This window comes from Chroicocephalus ridibundus, chromosome 4 (assembly GCF_963924245.1).
Source record: "Chroicocephalus ridibundus chromosome 4, bChrRid1.1, whole genome shotgun sequence".
NCBI lineage: Eukaryota > Metazoa > Chordata > Aves > Charadriiformes > Laridae > Chroicocephalus > Chroicocephalus ridibundus.
In genome coordinates, this window is record NC_086287.1 from 18,671,154 (window position 1) to 18,689,540 (window position 18,387).

The window sequence follows — 18,387 nt, forward strand, 5'->3', positions numbered from 1 at the left end:
CATATGCCCTGGCTCAAAGCAGTGTCCCACGGGATGCCTCACACCACGGACACCAGTGTTAGGCATCAGAGAGTTCAGCAACTCAGCTCTTTTCAAAGATCCCTCTAAGACCCAGGTTTACCTCCAAATACCAAGATACCTTCAGAAACCTATCCCTAAGCCCAAGGGTTTGTCCAAGGTGAAGCCAGGAAGATGTAGGGAACGGAGTGGAAATCCCGCTGGCATCCCAACCCCCTGATTACTACTCTGCCAAGAGGTTCCTACTCAATGCCAGTAACCACAGCTGTTGACACCAGTGACATGGGCTGGCAAAGCATCCACAGTATGGCCATCGCCAAGTTAGATGGCAGGCAACAACAGTTATGCTTCTTGATGGACAGGTTTCTGTGACTTGGGAGTAACGTGGCCGGTTAGCAAAGACTACAGCTGGGTAATCATCCCACTGGATAAGGAAGGGGGTGTGGATAGCGGTACGATACAGGGAGACTGGGGAAAGAAATAAAAACAAAAATTATTGTGTCACAACCTAGAGTTTATTGCAGCCTAGTCTCGAGGGAGATGGTTATCCTGGCTCTGAAGGATCGGCTTGTCAGTCAAAGGCAGCCAGAGATGCTGCACAAGCCTCTCCCTCCCTTACATTCATGTAATTCCTCAGCGGCATTGCTCCATTCAGAGTCCAGGCTACAGACTTTGAACAAGAAGGGTTGGTGGGAAGAGAGGAAAAAAATGCGTCTATATGCTTCACCCTCAGCCTTTTTCTCATACCAAGCTTCCCCACCCCACCCGTAGCTGCACCATCTCAGCCACGTCTCCCTGTTCCCCCTATAAATCACGGCTTGCCTTCGAGACGCAAGCAGCAGGGTAGAGCTGCTTCACACCCAGGGGCAGCAGCAGAGCCTGTCCCCACCGACCCACTGGAGCTGGGGGAGGTGCAGAAAGGCGTCACGCACGGGGCGATAAGGACATGCCAAGGCATCTGAACAGAATATGATACGGCCCAAACTTTCATCGAGCAGGAATGGAAGAAAAACCACAGGCAGCACAGCGGAGACCTTAAAAATAAAAGCAACTCTTCTTTTTTAAATGAATCTTGGGATTTCTCCACAAAAGCACATCCCATTTCTGCCCAAAGAAGGATGTGCAGATGTGCAGCTACACATCCACACGTGCCAGGTATAAAACCCTGCCTGGTTTAGCCTTCATTGAATTCCTTGCAAAAATTGACCTGTCACTGTTGCGTGACAGGCAGGGAAAGCCCCAAGCTGGTAATTTACAGCTTCCACAAGGAAGACGAGAGACATTGGAGAAAGCTGGTGGCAAATTTTGCCCCTCAACTACAAAAAAGACATTTTGGTGCTGGAGCGGGTCCAGAGAAGGGCAACAAAGCTGGTGAGGGGTCGGGAGAGTAAGTCTTATGAGGAGCAGCTGAGGTCGTTTAGCCTGGAGAAAAGGAGGCTGAGGGGAGACTTTATTGCTCTCTACAACTACCTGAAAGGAGGCTGTAGAGAGGTGGGGGTCGGTCTCTTCTCCCAAGTAACAACTGATAGGACAAGAGGAAATGGCCTCGAGTTGTGCCAGGGGAAGTTTGGACTGGACATTAGGAAAAATTTTTACACTCGAAAGGGTTATTAAGCATTGGAACAGGCTGCCCAGGGAAGTGGCTGAGTCACCATCCCTGGAGGTATTTAAAAGATGGGTAGATAGTGCTTAGAGATACGGTTTAGTCAGAGTTAGATTGATGGTTGGACCAGATGATCTGGAAGGTCCCTTCCAACCTAGGCGATTCTGTGATTCTAAATGGCAGGAGCAGACCTTGGAGGAGGGAAGCAGGCAGGGCTGGTCCTTCAGCACAAGCCTCGTCTGTCCCCGCCCGCCTCTCGCAGGATGGCAGCTCCAGAAAGGCACATGGGATGCTTTGCGCTTCCAGATGCCATGGGTGACGTACAGACCGCTCACAGAGGCATGAGGCAGCCAGTGGGAATGACTGCTTCTTTTTATTATTATTGGTTTTAATCATGGCAGACAGAATCCCAACGAATCCCTTACAAGATGATGGATTGCACCCCCAGGACTGTGGGTCCTTAGCACACAGATAGGCTGGTGCGTAATGTATTAACATCACCGGTCAGGAATTTGGCAGGGAGGAGGAAAGGGCTGGAGTTCGAGCCCTCCCAGCGCTCCACGATATTCAGTAGGTGTGAGAAATTGGTGCCGCGTACGACCTCGAACCACAGTCCTTTCTCACGGTCTCTCCATCTCAGCCCTAAGGTTCAAGAAATCGGAGGGGGTTTTTTTCCTAAAGAGCAGGAAGTCTGGTCCCTGTTTTTGCAAGGGAGAAGCACGCCAGAGGAGAAAATAAGCCTTGTCAGAGAGGTTCGGACTGGCTTACCCAACTTTTTTATTCTAATTTTCCCCCTCTCTTAGAGGGAAGCAAGCTTCCATAGCCTCCCTGCCCTGGCCACAGTCAGCCAACATCCTCCCCGATACACTCAGGTTGGAAAACAAGTCTGAGCCTAGGGAGGCGAGCAACAGCCTTACCCCTGCTTCAAGCCCAGGTTTTAGAGCGAGATTCGTACCGGGTGTGTTGCTTTTTATAGCACCGCTGGCTTGGCCGCCAGTCCTTCATTTTGCAGCCGTCGGGGCGACGCAGTCCCCCCCCAGCCCCTTCAGCCCCCGGCTGCAGGAGGGAGTTTGCTACCCAAGCGCGGGCAGGAGGCAGCAGGGAGGCCGTGGGAACGCGCTGCTCCACTCCCTGGGAGAGTTGAGGCTCTCTTCGTTTATGGCCATGGCTGACGAGTTGCACTGCAGCAGGAACCGGAGTCAGCAGCGAGCCCTGGGTCCCTGCTGCGCTAAGGCAGCGTGTCTTCATGAGAAAAAAAAAAAAAACAGCCTTTTGCCCCAAAATACTGATTGCAACTCCCATGCATCGAACGAGTGAAAACATACCAATGGTGGGAGAAGGAGGGGAAAAAAAAAAAAAAAAAAAAGAGCTTGGAAGCTGAAAATTTGTTCTCACACATCATCCCAGCTGCAAAGTCTCAGACCCCAGTGTCCCCATCCAGTGCCCTTTCCAGCTGAACCATGCTCAGACACGTGCGGTGGTCCTTCTCCACCTCACCAGAGGATGCGGATAACTTGCAGCTGCAGCCCTGAGGGGCTCAGAGGCTCAGTACAGCTCCCCAGAATTTCCATGGGCTCAAGTTCAGGCCCTAAATATCCAACTGCTTGAGAGCAGGTAGAAGTCTGAGACAAGCAAGGCTAAAAAGCAATAAAAACACCCATCAGTTGGCTTCTGGGAAAAGCCAATTGCAGGTGGAACGCTCCTGATGAAACAGGCCCCAGGGCTGGGAAAATCTGGGAGTGGATCTACAGGGTGTTCAGAGGGGATGGATGAGCTGCCCTCCTCAGAGTGAAAGCAGAGGGTGGGCATCTCCCAAGGCAGCCAGGGATGGGGTGCCCACCACACACCAGCTTGGCCTCTTACCCCCACCCTGCCCCACAGCTCAGCTGGGCTGCAAAATCCCGGGTCCCTCCTGGCTTGCGAAATGTGGTGACATCGCTCTGCAAGCGGCTGGTATCACCGAGCCATGCTGGCATGTGGAAAGCCCCCGGGCATACCCTGCTGAGCGATCAGTTTGTCCCAAAGGGCTCTCCCGGCTGCTCCTTCCCACCAGCAGCGTCTGGTTGCCTCTCCTTTCCCATCCACCCTCTGCTCATGGGGCTCACAAAGGTGCCTCTCTGCTCTGCCGTGGCCCCAGTGATAGGATGCAGAGAGATTTAAAAAAAAAAAAAAAGAGAAAAAAAGACCACTTATACCACTTATAAAAACCATCAAAATAGGGAGGATTCAGGAAGGAGCACCGTGGTGGGTAAGCCCTACAGGGGCCATAGGCTCCTGGTGAAGGGTTGAGGCAGCATTGCTAAGTATGAATTGCACCGATGAAGGCCCTGTGTCCCTTGCTGTCCCCATGCCAGAATCCCTCCCTCCTCTCTCCACACAGCAGCACCACTACTGGCTCATTCCTGCACATTCATTTTTCCCTTCTGCCCCCTAAAGTGCTGCCCCATTTCACAGCAACCTTTCCTCGCTCCCCATACCTATCCCACAACCCCCAGGGAGGTGGAGTAAAGAGATGCTGCAATAGCCCTTGGAGGCAGTAACTGCTACCACCCAGGCAACAAACCATGCCCAGACCATGTCCTGGCATCAACCACCCCCCTCAAAAAAGCATCCTGCCCCTTCAAAGTGCCATCCAGCCCTCCCAGGTGCTTCAAGCTTCTTGTTCCCAGCTCAGCGCTCGGGAGGTCAAGACAGAAATGTTGGAGTAGCATCTTCCCTGCTGAGACACATCCTGGCAAGCTCCAGGAAACGTCATGCGCAGGCAGAAAGGAAGGCATCCCGTGGAGGTGGGCAAAGCCCCCAGATCCCCATCAAACTAAATATTACACTCATGACGTACACCAAAATTCAAGTTGTTCAGGGAATTTTAAAGCTGTCCCTAATGCTGGGGGACTCTAAGCATCGCCAGGGCGTTGCTCAACGATGCAGCAGCACGTTGCAGGGAGAAAGAAGGGGCCGTGCAGCTGCCTTGCGGGTACCAGAGCCACGACTGCTGGCATCAGCTGGAGGCAGAAAGCATCTCATCACGTATGGTGGGCCAAAACACAGGGGCACGCAACCGTGAGCTGAGATCGCGCAGTTCGGCTTTCCATGTTAATGACTCCACAGAAGATAAAGAAGCAACAGTCCCATCCTACAGAGGAAATAATTAGGTTTATCACCCAATCTAATTTTCTGATTCGTTTTCTTCCCCTGAGCTTTTTCATCCTCAAGATTCAGTCCCCCTTCCCCACAGCATTATTTGCACTTCAGACTCTATGGCGTTGCAAAGACATGTAATTATAGACACTCGTTTATGTGTTGCCTGTGCATCAGCCATGCCTTGGAGCCCCCGTTCTGGGCCAGGTCCCCCCATTGTGCTAGGAAGCGTGCAAGAAAACTGTCCTTTCTCCCCAAGAACAGATCACAGCTCACTTCCTAATGACACCCGGCATTCACCCAGATGCCGGATAAAAACAAAACCAGCCAAGACGAGAGCGGCAGCTCTTCTAACGCACATCCATCCACACTCACGCTTCACCCCACAGCTGCACACCCCAGGCAGGCACCAACAGCCCGGCTACGGGGATGTGGCCGCAGCAAGCCACCGCGGCACTTAGTGGGAATGGTGTCAACCGAGAGGCCCAATAATCCAGTTTCGAGGAGCAGCACAGCTGATTTACAGAGAGGCTGATCTGTAGGTTAATTAAACAGACATATTCTTTTGTGAAACACTCGAGGCTCAATAAATAGAGGGAGACTAAAATTCCAGCAGGAACAGATAACGAACTGAATGAACCAACGTGACAAGCACCGGATCCCTATCTTATTTATAGGAATTCATTAGAAGGATAAGGAAAAATAGACTGCGATAAGAAGATAAAGCGGCTCATGTTTGGAGAGGACTTTACAAAACACAAAATCTTGTGAGCGTGTGAGGGATCACTGCTGTTAACGTGCTACAAAGGGAGAAATCTTTCCCCAGGGATATCCTGAGAGACTATGCCGGGCAAAGGACGGGAGTGCCCAAGCACAGGGCAAAGGAGGGGAGGTACATAACCCTGCAATTGCTCATTCTTCCCTATGCCTTTCCCAGGTAATTACTCAGCCCCTGGTGCTCTTTGGTCCAAGGCATAACCCTGGGCTCTCTTTTCAGCTCCAACCTTTCAGATGTAAATGGCACGCTCCCGCAAAGCCACCCAGTCCCGCTGCAAAGCCACCCAGTCCTGCTGCTGGCAGGCAGCAAGGAACAAGGAGGGCTGATCTTTCCAGCCCACCCTCCAGGCTGGGAAAAGGTGAAAGATGTTTCCCAAGGTGCTGACCCAGCGCTTCAGCCCATGGTGGCTTTCACATGGCCCCCTGCTCTCGAGCACACCAACCCACCCCAAAACCCGGCATGCACTAAACCTGTCAGCGCAGTCCATGGAAAATCCATTTCACACAAATTTGGCTCCTGGGACTGATGTTCGAGTGACGGCAGTCAGCCGCTCCTGCTCTGCACACGGGCATGGGTGACTTTGTCTGAAATGCTGGGGTTTTGACTCAAGCACAAGGCTGGATGCCTAAACGTTGGGACTCAGCTCTTCAACCCCAAATCCACAAGACTTTTACACTGGTTTCAGCTCAGGATCCCTTAACCCAGCTGTAGGACAGCCTGGCATGCAGCTCCCTTGGCTGAGTGATGCTCAGAGAAGGTAATTCCCTGGTTATCCCTGACGATGCTCTGCAGCAGAAGCAGCCAGGTAAATCTTGGCGTCACACTGAAATCCCCGGTGCTCACGAATATGCCTCTGAGCAGCCGTTTTCACTCTTGTGCTCCAGGTCACTGATGTACTCGGGCACATCAGAAGAGCCTAGGACCTATGCAGTGTAGCCGCTCTGCCTGCAGTCACCTTGGGACAGATAAAAGCAGAACACGGCAATCTTGACAGCAATTTATCTTCACGCCAGCAGCGTCAAGCTATTAACCAGCTGAAGGAGCTTGTGCCTGCACCCAGGTTGGCAGGGCTTGCAGAGCCAGTCCCATGGTCGGGCTTAGGAGGGAAACGGCTCTGGGAGAAAACACAACTGCAAAACAGGCTGTGCTGTGCACGGAGCAGATCCTGCCTATTCACCCGTTGACTCCTGTGAGCATTAGTGGGGTTATCCATGTATAAACCATGGATGATATCCCTCACACATCTTCACACCCCACCTTCCTCCTCCTCTGTAAGCAGGACTGGAAAACACAGCCAGAAAGCCAAGCCTCAGCCAGATTAAGCGTAATAACCCCGCACAGGCCAAATGTCATCCCAGAGTTCCTCTGGCAAAAGCCCCTGTGATTCTCTAGGGCACCAAAAGTCCCTTATCCACAGCAGGAGGAACTTGGAGACACCATTAAGGACAGGAAAACACCTCTGGTTTGGGCTGTGCCAAGGACAGCTCTTTGGACGCTCTTTTTCTATGTAAGGGGCACATATGCCTTCCCCTCCCATCTGCCATCCTGCAAAATAAGTTGCCACGCAGCTGTGTGCAGGTGATTCCCACCCCAGTTCATTTGCATATCCCTCCTCAGCACCAGCTGGCCCCAAATCTGAGCCCATGCTTGCCTGCTGCACACCCACACAGAGGTTTCCATACCCCCTGTGAGCCCCTGCCCAAGCCCTGTTCTGAAACAGGGATCTGTAACCAAGATGCCAGTCCCTCTGGGTGAGACCAGGGTAAGAATGCAACGGGCCAAACAGGAGATGAACAGAGAGGAGTCAGCTGCTTCTGCCTGCTTGCCATCCCAAGGGTCCATACAACCAGTGGGAGCTTTTCTCCCAAGTCCTTTGGGTCCAGAACACGCCCCAGGAGAAGGCAGAAGGGACTGGATGGCTGTAGGAGGCAGTTTCCTTTCCAAGGAAAGAAACTCATTCAAGGGGTGAGGTTTAGAGGCTGCATTACCAGCCAGGGAAATCCCAAGCTGACTGGAAAGCGCCTGTCCAAATAAACCCCATGGCCACACCTTGACATCTTCTATATCCCAGCTGAAAACCAGCAGGCCCTGGCAAGCACAAGGAAGCCAAGAGGTGCCCAAGACAAGGGATGGAAGTCCAGCACTCCCTAATTCCATCTCTCACCCACCCAGCTGCTCAATTCAATATAAAGACACAAGGAGTGTGTCTCTTCTACCCAGTCAGAGACATGAGAATGGCACAGAATAAGCTCCCCCAGGATCAGCAGCCAGAGGAGTGGCCAGAAGACCCATAGAGGAAAGCAGCATTTCCAGCCCCCCACTGAAAAAGCGATATTCCCAGCCTCCAGGGAAAAGCAGAGTGACCGCATGGAAGGGAATCCCAGCGCCAGCAGACAATGTAGCCCGTCCTCCCTGGCTCAGCCCTGGCTGACAAATGGGAATAAACCCAACTGAACCGTCCACCTCCCTGCCCTAGCAATTATACTCTGGGAGAAAGGTTCAAAGCACTATTGCAATCAATTAAATCAAAAGAGCAATGTCAGCTCACAGCCCTGGGAGGATCCGGCCCTTTACAGATCTCTGAATTGAAAATGCACATCACAGCACGCTAAGAGTACATTTCCTACAAAAAAAAAAAAAAATTCCTTTTTCTAGGCAGAAGCTTTCAGCGCTCAGGGGACACAAAAAGACACATACTGAGACATCGCTTGCATGGGGGGGAAATCAGCCGGCTCAGGTGAGCGTCACAGTACAGTTGTGCTCAGTTATTTCAGTTGTGTGCTCCTGGAAAAGCCATCAGTAAGTTCAAATCTGCTTTTCTCATATTGCTTTTGAGGGGGGGAGGTATCTATTTTCCTTCCTTCCAACGCATCACGTCTGCTGGAGAACCGGGGTGAGGAAGAAATTCAGCTGGTTTAAAGGGACACGAAGACGGTCGATACGGAATAAATCTCCTTTCTTCCCCCCCACCCCCGGGACCCCCCACCCGCGGGCAGCGGCCAGCCGGAGCCGGCTCCCCCCATACACCCCCCCGGGCAGGTGGGCTCTCACCTGATGAGGTTCTGCAGGCCCTGCTTGCTGGAATTCCTCCTCAGGATCGCGCTGGTCATGGTGGCCACTGCTGAGTGGCGGGGCAGGGTCCCGGCTGCCGCCCCCTTCCCCAGCGCCGCAGGCAGCTGCCCGCCCGCCCGCCCGGCGCTGCGCGCTCCCGCGTCCCCCCTCTCCGCCTTCAGGAAGTTCTGCAGCTGGTTTCCTTTTGTTTCTGCTAGCCCCCCCTTTGCTCCACACCCCCGGCTTGTCTCCTCCACCTCTACCTCCTCCTCCTCGTGGAAGTGTCACGGGAGAACCTCTCGCAGCGCAGCCGGCGGTGGGTCCCGCAGCACAAAGCCCGGCTCTCCCCAGCGAGGGGGGCTTCTCCCTCGCCCTCCTCTGCTTTAACCCTCTTCTCTCCCTCCCTCATCTTCTCCACCCGCCCCCCCTTCCCTTATTCAATCCCTTCCCCCTGCATCCCCCCCTCCCTTTTTTTTTTTTTTTTTTTTTTTTTTTTTTTATAATCCTACCTTCACCCCTGCTTTCCTGATTACACAAAGCAACTTGGGAGCCGAAACCCAGGTTGGCAACATGCGCTCGGCTGTAAATCACTCCTGGTCCATTCACAGCAGAAGTCTTCCACGAAGGGCTTACCTCCAAACGGTCTCCGAACGGCCGGAGGTGAGCCAAGAGCCAGATTAATGCGAGAGGGTCTTTGTGCTGGGAAGCAACGCACCGGAGAAAAATGTTCTCTTGGGATGGGGACAGCATCTGGATTCTGGGGGAAGCCACTGGGCTGCAGCCCCGGGTGGGGACACAGCACAAAGGCTGCTTCTGCTCTCAGACCTCCCCCTCACCTTCTCAAGTGACCAACTCTCCCATGCCTCAGTTTCCCCAGCCATCAAATTGGGCAAGAGCAAAAAAGAGAAAAAAATCCGGCTTGCCTCCATGAAACACTGATATTTCAGAAGATTAAAGAAGCACATGAGTGTTTGATGAAGGACTAACGACATTGCCACCTGCTAAAACAAAATGCCCATCTGCCATGCATTCAGATGAGTGCTCTTCATTCTACCATGGGAGCAGTCTTGGGGGAAAAAAAAAAAAAACAAAAAAACAACCAGTCTTTTTTCCCCTAACCTGCATCTCCTGGTCCACATATGCCTTTTTGGGGGAAGAGATCTTCTGCTATATGTGAGGAGTTATGATGGGACCACCCTGCTTAGACCCTCACCATCTTTCTGCTTTCGGTCCCTCTCATCTCATTTACACATTTCCTTTCAATCACTTCTGCAGAAGTGTTTCTTGCCACTCGGTAAGCTGAAATGGGGAAGTTGCCCATGAAACACACCCAGAAATCGCAATAAAAACGAAGTGCATTAAAGCCAGATCAGAAGGAAGCGCCTTCCCTCCTCCCCACTGTCTCTTCATTTCAAAACACCTTATTTTTTTCTGCAGACATGTACTAAGCATCCCCTAGGTGATCAGGAACAACAACAACAAAAAAAAAACACTAAGCACAGACATTGATGCTGGCTTCAGTCTGTGGGCTTCTCAGATATTGTCACACTGCATGTTTTTTCTTTCTAAATTTGGCGAGAAGATGCAAGAGATCCACCACAAAAAGTCTCAGTTGCTCAAAAAGAGCCTGCCCCAGCCCTGCAAGTACTCACAGGAGTAATTATGTTTAAGCATGTGAACGCTCCTATTGACTTCACCACAATTGCCCACAGACTTGAAATGAAGTATGCACCTACAAGGTTTTCTTTCTCCAGAGAATCAGTCCAAACCTGCTGGTGACTCCTATGGTCCAAGCATGTCAAGGATGCAAGATGGAGGAGCCCTAGCAGGCAGAGACACAGCTAGCAGCCATGGTCCAGCAACAACTGGGGGCTGAATGAAATCACAGCAGCACTCTTATTTCAGGCAGAGATGCCAGACGATCCACAGGGAGGTGAGGAGGGGCAGGGAGGAATGCAGCTGCTGTCACCAGGAGAAGGCAGGAGCTTGCTGGGTGTGGGGAGGGAAAGAGGCGATGGCGCACCACTACCTACTGGAGGTGAGATCCTCTCCGTAAAGAGGCAGGGGGAGAAGCTGTTGATTCCCCCAGTAAGAGAGCCTTGCCTTGACAACAGAGTTTGTCTCGTGGAGGATGCCAGCATGAGCTCCTCCTCTTGCAAGCACTTGGCAGGCTTCCACCCCAAACCCGGGACTGACTGCCTCTCGGAGATGGGGGCCTTCAATGAATAGGGTGGATAAAAACCCTGCTGGGTGATGAAAGCCAGGACCAGAGAGAGGTCACAACATTAGCTCTTAGGGGTCTAAGGTGCTAAGATCATTCGGGAACACCAGAAGTGAAGCAGTGAGGAAAGGAGTCCCCACATTGCAACAGGCTGAGCTCTGCATTGCTTCTGGGGAGAGACATTCCCAGTATTGAACTCCACCTGGAAAATCCTCCTGCCTTCACAAGGTCGCTGTGCTACTTGACCTCTGGGGAAGGTTTCCTGCCTTTCTCCCTGGCTTTCATCTAAAAGACAGAGAGCAGATACAACAAGAAAACTTTTCCTTCCTCCAGCAGCAGCAGGGTCCTGCAGGACCACAGGGAGGGGAGACCAGGGCAGGACCCTCTTTCTAAACTCACGGCTTGCAAGGAGGGGAGAACTATGCACCCTCAGTGACACATTGACAGAGTCACTGTCCCCATCTCTGTGGGGCGGGGAGCGTTTAAACCCACTATTCAAGAGTGCAAAGGCTGCACCTCAGGGACCACGGAGAAAGAGCGGTGCAGGAGAAATCCCACACCATCACCCCACAGAACAGAGGCGCCTTCTGTCCCCTCTCCTCCCTTGCTTGCTGCTGAGCCCAGGTGCATCAGTCTGACTCATGCCACGTATCCAAGAACAGTAAGGTCAGCATCAGTCCCACAGCTGCTTGTATCCTTTCACAGAAACAAACCTCCCAGTCCCACCAGGAAATGGGTAGGAGTACAGCGGACACAGGAAGAAAAACAAAGAATTAATTCATCTGTTATTTTTTGCACAGTTTAAGCTAGAAGAACCACCGTAAATCCCTGCAGCAAAACCGCACCCTGCTACAGGAGTGGGGATGCCCAGAGCACCCAGAAACACGCTGCAGGGCACCAGAGAGCTTCCCAGAGCTCTTCCAGCAGCAGGGAAAGCAGAGAAGGTGAGACATCGGGAAGGAGCAAGTCTGGCTCCATCACTGCGGGAAGGAGGGCGGGAGTCCCAGAGAGATAGGGCCGCACCAGTTCCCGTTAATTACACAATCACTCTGCTATGTAGGACTAGTTGCAAAATCAGTCGGAGGCTAACACATGGTCTAGGAAAAAAAAAGAAACAAAATGAAAGAGACTCTAGTCCTGCTAGTAAAGAAATGCAGCCCAAGCAATTTTCTCCAATGTTGCTGGGATGCAAAGCACTGTCAGCATAAGGCCCAACGTACAGTCGCTCCGAGGGCCAGTCCTTTATAGGCCCCATAGCTGCCAGCATGGTTTCCAGAGGTCCATGCCTGCATGTCAGTGGTGGGATCCCGCCCAGAGAAGATGTTCTTGCAGGAACAGCCTCACCTCTTCAGCAAGGACTAGGCAGCCGTCTCAGCTGGAGACCCTGCACTTCTGCCAGCAGCCCTCCTAGGACAATGGGGTAGATGGGGAGAATCTCTCTGTTTTGCCTTTTAAGTGATGCAGCCTTCCCTCTTCTACCCCAAATCTCTCTGCCTACCCCAACACTTTCCCAACCTCTCTTCAACCATGCACGTGTAACCCCCACTTTGAAGCCAGCCTGGCAGACATCAGCACTTGCCCAGCCCCCGCCGGCAGCCCCAGTTCAGTGAGAGGGACACACTAGTTGGTACAGCTCAGCTGTGTACGTGGTGTTGTTCACACGTTAGCCTGATGGACAGGGTTTGCTCATCTCACCTTCATCCCTAACTCCCAGTAAGGTCAGCCCATCTTACTCTGCCAGCAATCACTTTTGGGCAGCCAAATACAAAGGCCAAAACAGGCAGCCAGAGATAATCCCAAGGAAACAGGGTGTCTAGCAGACAAAGGCAGCACGTTGTCTCCTTCACACCAGAACAGCTCGTTACAAGCTCCAGAAGCGTGCAAGAAGGAAGGACAGGGCATCTTAACTGTGCAATGAGCTCAGGGTGCAGGGGAAAGAGCCCAGTCCCAACGCTGCTCCCCAGCAAGACTTCCTCTGCTCTGGCCATGAGTCAGGAGGGAACGTTCCCAAGCCAACGCGTGACCCCATGGGTGTTCAGAGAGGGGATGCTGTAGGCGGGAGCTGTCTTAGCTCAGAGCTTTTGCCTGACTCACGCGCTCAGAGGAGCACCATGAAGAACATGTATAACTGTGGGCTGGGTCCAAAGAGTCAACAAACACCGTGTCATACTAAGTCTCAAGTACTTGGCTCAGGATCAGTGATGACTTTCTTCCTATGACATCCAAAGAGGCAGAAATGAGAGGGAGAGGAAGCCAGGTCTAGAAGGAGCATCCCTCTTCCTCTACCCCACTGCTGCCCCTCACCCTCACGCAGAGCGGAGGAGGGACCCTCCTTGTGGGGCACTTAATGGGTACATGCATAAACCTAAAATCCCAAGAGTTTGCTTCATCTCCCAGTGATAGGGGAGACACAAGCTTACAAGCCTTGTAAGATAAGATGGTTTTGCTCCAGGGGTGACACAAATGAGAACAAAGGATGAGGGGACCAAGGGAGAAGAAACCAAAGGGAACATCTGAATGCTGGATTTAAAAAGGGGGAGGAGGGAAGGCAAAGAGAGGTGGTGTAAGCATTAACCGGGCAGTCCAGCATGGTTAAAAGATATCAGAGCCCCTGTTGCGCTAGGTGCTGTGCAAACAGGGAGAGACACCCCCTGAGCCACTGCGTGAGCTACCACCCGGGTTTTACAGACCAGGGCCAAGTGACTCAGCCAAGCCCTGGAGGAGTGCAGCTGGTCCAGCACGTCGAGCCAGCGTGGTTACTGCAGCACACACCATATCTATACATTCGGTTAAATCAACAAAGCCATTGGGAAAGAGACAGGAAGACAAAACAATGGCTGCAGATAAGACACTCCCAGCCCACGCAGGAGGGTCATTATAGGACAAGAGGAGAACTATTGGCCCTAAGGAGACTGGCTCCATCTCTTCAGGATCCATCTCCACCACAGGGACAAGAAGCAGGACAAAGGACTCCAGCCAGGATGAATAAGCCATAGGCAACTGCTGCCAAGAGGTTGTCCCCCCACCGGCAGACACTGTAGGAAATGTCTAAAAAAGGCCTTCTTACAGCATCGCATTGCCTTGTCACTAGGCTTTGCTGACTGAGGTTTGGAAAGCTGCTGAATGAATTTGAACTCTGAATGTCCATTTAAAATAAATGGAGTGGCCTTTGCTTTTGGCTAGGTGAATTAGATGGACACTGGGCAGCTGAAGACACCTTCAGACATCTCCCATGTTTAGCAACCTGTAATAGAGGCACCACCTTCTTTCACCAGGTGGCATCTGTGTGATGTGTTTAAGCTATCACACATAGCCAAGCAACATATTTAGTTGGTAGGTTTGTAGGACAGTACTGCTGTGTGAGTACAGCCCTGTGCCCAAGCCATGCTGCTCAGCTGACCAGCACAGCACAGATTTCAAGAAGTGAAATACAGCTTCTGCCCGATATAAACTTATTAGCTCAGCCGCAGCTGGCTCAAGGCTCTGATGCAGCACCGCATTGTGCAACACAAGAAGTTTTAGCGACCATTAGTCATAGAATCCCTGCCTCACACTGCTGGGCTGATTATTCCAGCGGGGGTCAGGGTAGACTAATGGATAAGGAGGAACTCCCAAGCATCATCTGACGGTTCCTGCTTACAAGCTATGCCCTCACTTCAAGCTGCACCTTGTGCTGGGGAAACGCGTCTAATCTCAGTTTCCCCATATCCACCCATGCCTCCCTCACCGAGCTGGGCAAAAGACGGGAGCTGTTATGAACGGGCAGGAAAAAGTATTGTCATGCATCCAAAAAGCCTGCAAACCAACACGTGCCTTCGTCAAGGGAGAGGGCAGTCATTAATGCTCCAAAGTGAGGCCCAACAGAAAGTTAAGATGAGCCTTTCTGCACAAAGGGCGTCTAAGACTGTATGCGGGAAGATGGCAACTGGAGTGGAGAAGCAGCAGAAGAGAAAAATGCCACCCCAAGGAAGGAAAAACCTCACCAGAGCCGGGGTGCACAGCCTGCGTATCACATCAGTCTGTCCTTGAGGGCAGCTCAGCTCAAACACACTGCTGTCAGCTCCTGTTACGTGAACCTAAGCGACGACTTCAAGGAGGGACTTATTCAAAGAGGAAATAATTATTGTCATCAATTTTACTGGGGGAGAACTTTGCTGCCCCCCCTACCCCCCCAAGCGGCTGGCAGTCGTGATTGGTTGGGGGTCTGTCAATAGTTCAGGGTTTGTCGATGCTAATGGCTCCGGAGAAAGCTTTCACTGGAAAGGAAAGTGCTTTTGCAGCAAAAAAATCACATGCATGCACAAACACAGAAGAAAAGATCATATTTTCCAAACTGTCTGGCAAGGGCTTGATAAAAGGCATTGCACATACTGTCTATTTAGCTGCAGCAAGCAACAGATACCTAGAGCTGGGAGAGAGGCTTCTTGGTAATGCAGAACTAATCCCTAGCAAAGGATCTATTTTCAAAGTGACATGTAAGTGAAAGAACCGGAGACCTCCAGCAGATGCAAACTGTCACAGCTTTACGGCAGACAGTGGGATGGTGCTGATGTACATTAGCAAAAGCCTACACATCTGTGCAATAGCAAGAGAATTTGGGTCTACAATTTGGGCCTACACATCTGTGCAATAGCAAGAGAAATCCAAATAAGCTGAGTCTTGCACTTCTCAGACCAGTTGCTCCCAGGTGGCTCCAAGTTTTCAAACCACTGGGTGCAAATCACTAATCAAGCTAATAGAAGCCCACTGACTGCCATTTACATTCATTAATAAATCCATCTGGGTTTGCTGATATATTTTCCTCTTTACCTATGTATTCCCTTGACAGTTATCAGACAGACCAGGCTGGTATGAAGCACCACTGCTCCTTTGAGATAGGGTGAACCCAAGCAGCTCCTGGGTCTAGCAGTCACCCCATAGGGCTCAAGATGGAGCCATCAGCATCGGCTCTGCTGCCAGCCCCAGCGGCCCATCCCAGGAGTGACTTGTTGAAAGCAGCAAATAACAGAAGCTATTTTGTCCTGCGTAGCTGCAGATTCTCCAGCAGAGGATGGGGGCTGCCAGCCTCCCTGCTCAGGCATTGCACAAGTAGCAGTGGAGCCCCCAGAAAGCTGCTGCAGACCTGCCCGTGAGAAAGACAACTTCAAGTGCCGAAACCTGGGATTAAGACACTCCAGCGGCTGCCTCACACATCTGGTGTGTGTTAGGAGGGATACACTGGCAAGGAAAACACACACAGGCTCCAAGAGGGGATGGTTAACCCATACATGACTGAGCCTGTGTGGAGCACCCGGACAGGCTGGGGACTGGGAGACACCTGGCCAAGCCTCAGGAGAGCTCGGTTCAAACCTCAGCAGAGCTTGGTTCAAACCTCAGCAGTGGCCTGTGTTCCTAGGTGATATGGGGAAATTAAGGAGCAATTCAGGTGCCTAAACATAGGTGTCAAATGCCACTGAGGATGCCTTGGGTTACCTAAGACACCTGCCAAGGCCTGGTAGATGTCACATGGGTCTAATATGAAACCACTTCTTCTGGGTACACAGTCCACAGTGGGCAAGTCCTACGGTTAGGGCATCTCTTCCCCTTCCTAAACACCTCAACCTCAGTTGTCTCGTCTTGCAGTAGAGATAAGCTGTCCTCTTTGCCCTGAGATGGTAGGCCATTGGGATAGCCACAGAGCACCCACCACAGTGACACCCTGACCTTGGCTGAGCACTGTAGGTGCTGCTTTAGTACTGATCACACTGCAGTCACGCTGTGCAGGACATCTGACTGACAACATGCACAGCACCTCCTAAGACATATTTTTGGCCCATATACCAGATAGCCATGATCCAGAGCACAACCTGGGTAAAGAGGTCCCTGAGTCCCTATCTTACAAATACACCCCCGTGTCTTCCTTTTATTGATGTACATCCTCAAGGTTTCTCCTTATGAAGGGCTTAAGGAGAACAGAGGCACAGCATGAGAACCCATTCCTCATGCATACAGCTCCAAAGGATGCCAAAGCACCTCTTTGGAGAGCCCAAAGACCCAGCTTGATGAGGAGCTTGTTGGAAGGGAACAGGAACTACAGTAGGTCCTGCACAAGCTGGGTGTTGCCTCAGGTAGAGCGGAGTCCTCCCTGCTCTGCGCTGGGCGAGAGGGCACTGTCTTTCCCAGACAAGTTCGTGTAGCCGGATTGTACCGGGAGGGCAGCATGTGGAGTTTGAAGTGAGAGCAGCAAATCCTTGTGACATTTCCCCTGAGCCCCTGAGGACAACAGCAGGTTTGCACTGTCTGTCAGCCAGATTACGGTCCCAAGAGCCTGGCAGCCACCAATGCCCCCTTGGAGCCTGGGTAACAACTTTCTTTGGGCCAGGACTTCCACCCCCACCAGGGAAAAAGCTGTTCCCGATGAAAACACAGCACCGAGGCCTCAGAGCATGTCTTGGCCAGGCGGTCTGCCTAGATGCAAGTCAGTGTCCCAACACAGGCAGCAGCCAGGCTGGATGAGTGCCTAGCTGGGAGCAAGCCCAGCGCTGGGGAGAGCACCGAGGCAGCAAGGAGCCCACTCAGCTGCTGCACAGACCCCGCAGTCACGGGGATGACGGATGCAAAGGGAGAATGTAGGCAGAGTATCGGCCAGGGCTGGGTTAGTGGGGTCAGTGGGGGTCAGAGCAAAGGGGCCCCGGATCCCCAGGGCATGCCAGGGTTAACCACTTCACTGCCATTGATCCAGCTGTCATACCTTCTACCCTTCCAGTTACTGCTAGAAAAACAGCTTTCAGATTTTGGGAAAGGCCTGAAACCCCCTGAAGCAGCACACCGTACAAAACCCACATGGCCAGGGAGGATGCCCAGACCAATGGGGGAAAAAAAAAATCCCTCTTTCCTCCCTCCTTCCCAAACTATCCCTCCACACACCTTGTATATCTCTAGGCTTAACTCAGCCATGCCCACGGAGCAGCACTCATCCTGTTTCAGCCGCAGCAGACCTGGGAAAGCCCGTGCAGCTACACCCCCATGGGCAGCGTGGCTGTGAACACTGAGCTGACCCCACTCTCCATCCTGAGGCCAGGACACCACCCTGTCCCAAAATGCAATCGTATCCCCTGGCAGCAGCTCTCCCTGGGGACACCCCCACCCTGGGGACACCCGCACCCTGGAGGGTGCCCAATGCCTGCATGCAAGCAGTAAAACCCTGTCATACCCCAAAACTCTGCCTGGGCATCTCAACTTTCCTCATTGCTGCAGATTTATAGGTGTTGCCAAACAATCAGGCCAAGCAGAGTTCGCCCCCTCGTGGGGTGCAGCCAGGGGATAGCTGGGCCCCCCACAACGAGAAGGGTTGGGTGCCCCAGGGGGCAGCCGGTGCTGTGCCTCTGCCTCCCTCCCTCCAGAGGAGCAGGAACCCCAGCGCCTTTTCAACCCGCAGAAGGGCTTTTTCACCCCACCCCAGCAATGCCGTTCTGGCAAAACCTGCTCTTAGCAGCCCCCAGGATGGCCCCTGGGACAGCCAGCCCAGCCTTCCTCTCAGACAGGTCTCTCCAAAATCCAGGGGCAAAGGGATTCCCACAGGCTTCAGAGCCAGACTTC

The 18,387-nt window shown here is 52.4% G+C and overlaps 1 protein-coding gene across 2 annotated transcripts in view; it reads right to left on the reverse strand.

Annotated features, from left to right (window-relative positions):
- The window catches only part of LSP1 (lymphocyte specific protein 1), a 51,370-nt gene that overhangs the window by 29,609 nt on the left and 3,374 nt on the right, over positions 1-18,387 (reverse strand). Inside the window, exon 1 of one of the 2 annotated variants that reach the window (XM_063333010.1) lies at positions 8,589-8,820. The exons of the other annotated variant lie outside the window; for it this stretch is intronic. Within the exon in view, the coding sequence (XP_063189080.1) occupies positions 8,589-8,647 (59 nt within the window). The 5' untranslated portion in view covers positions 8,648-8,820. Of the gene's footprint in view, positions 1-8,588; positions 8,821-18,387 lie in introns of those variants that run through there. 2 annotated transcript variants of the gene reach the window in all.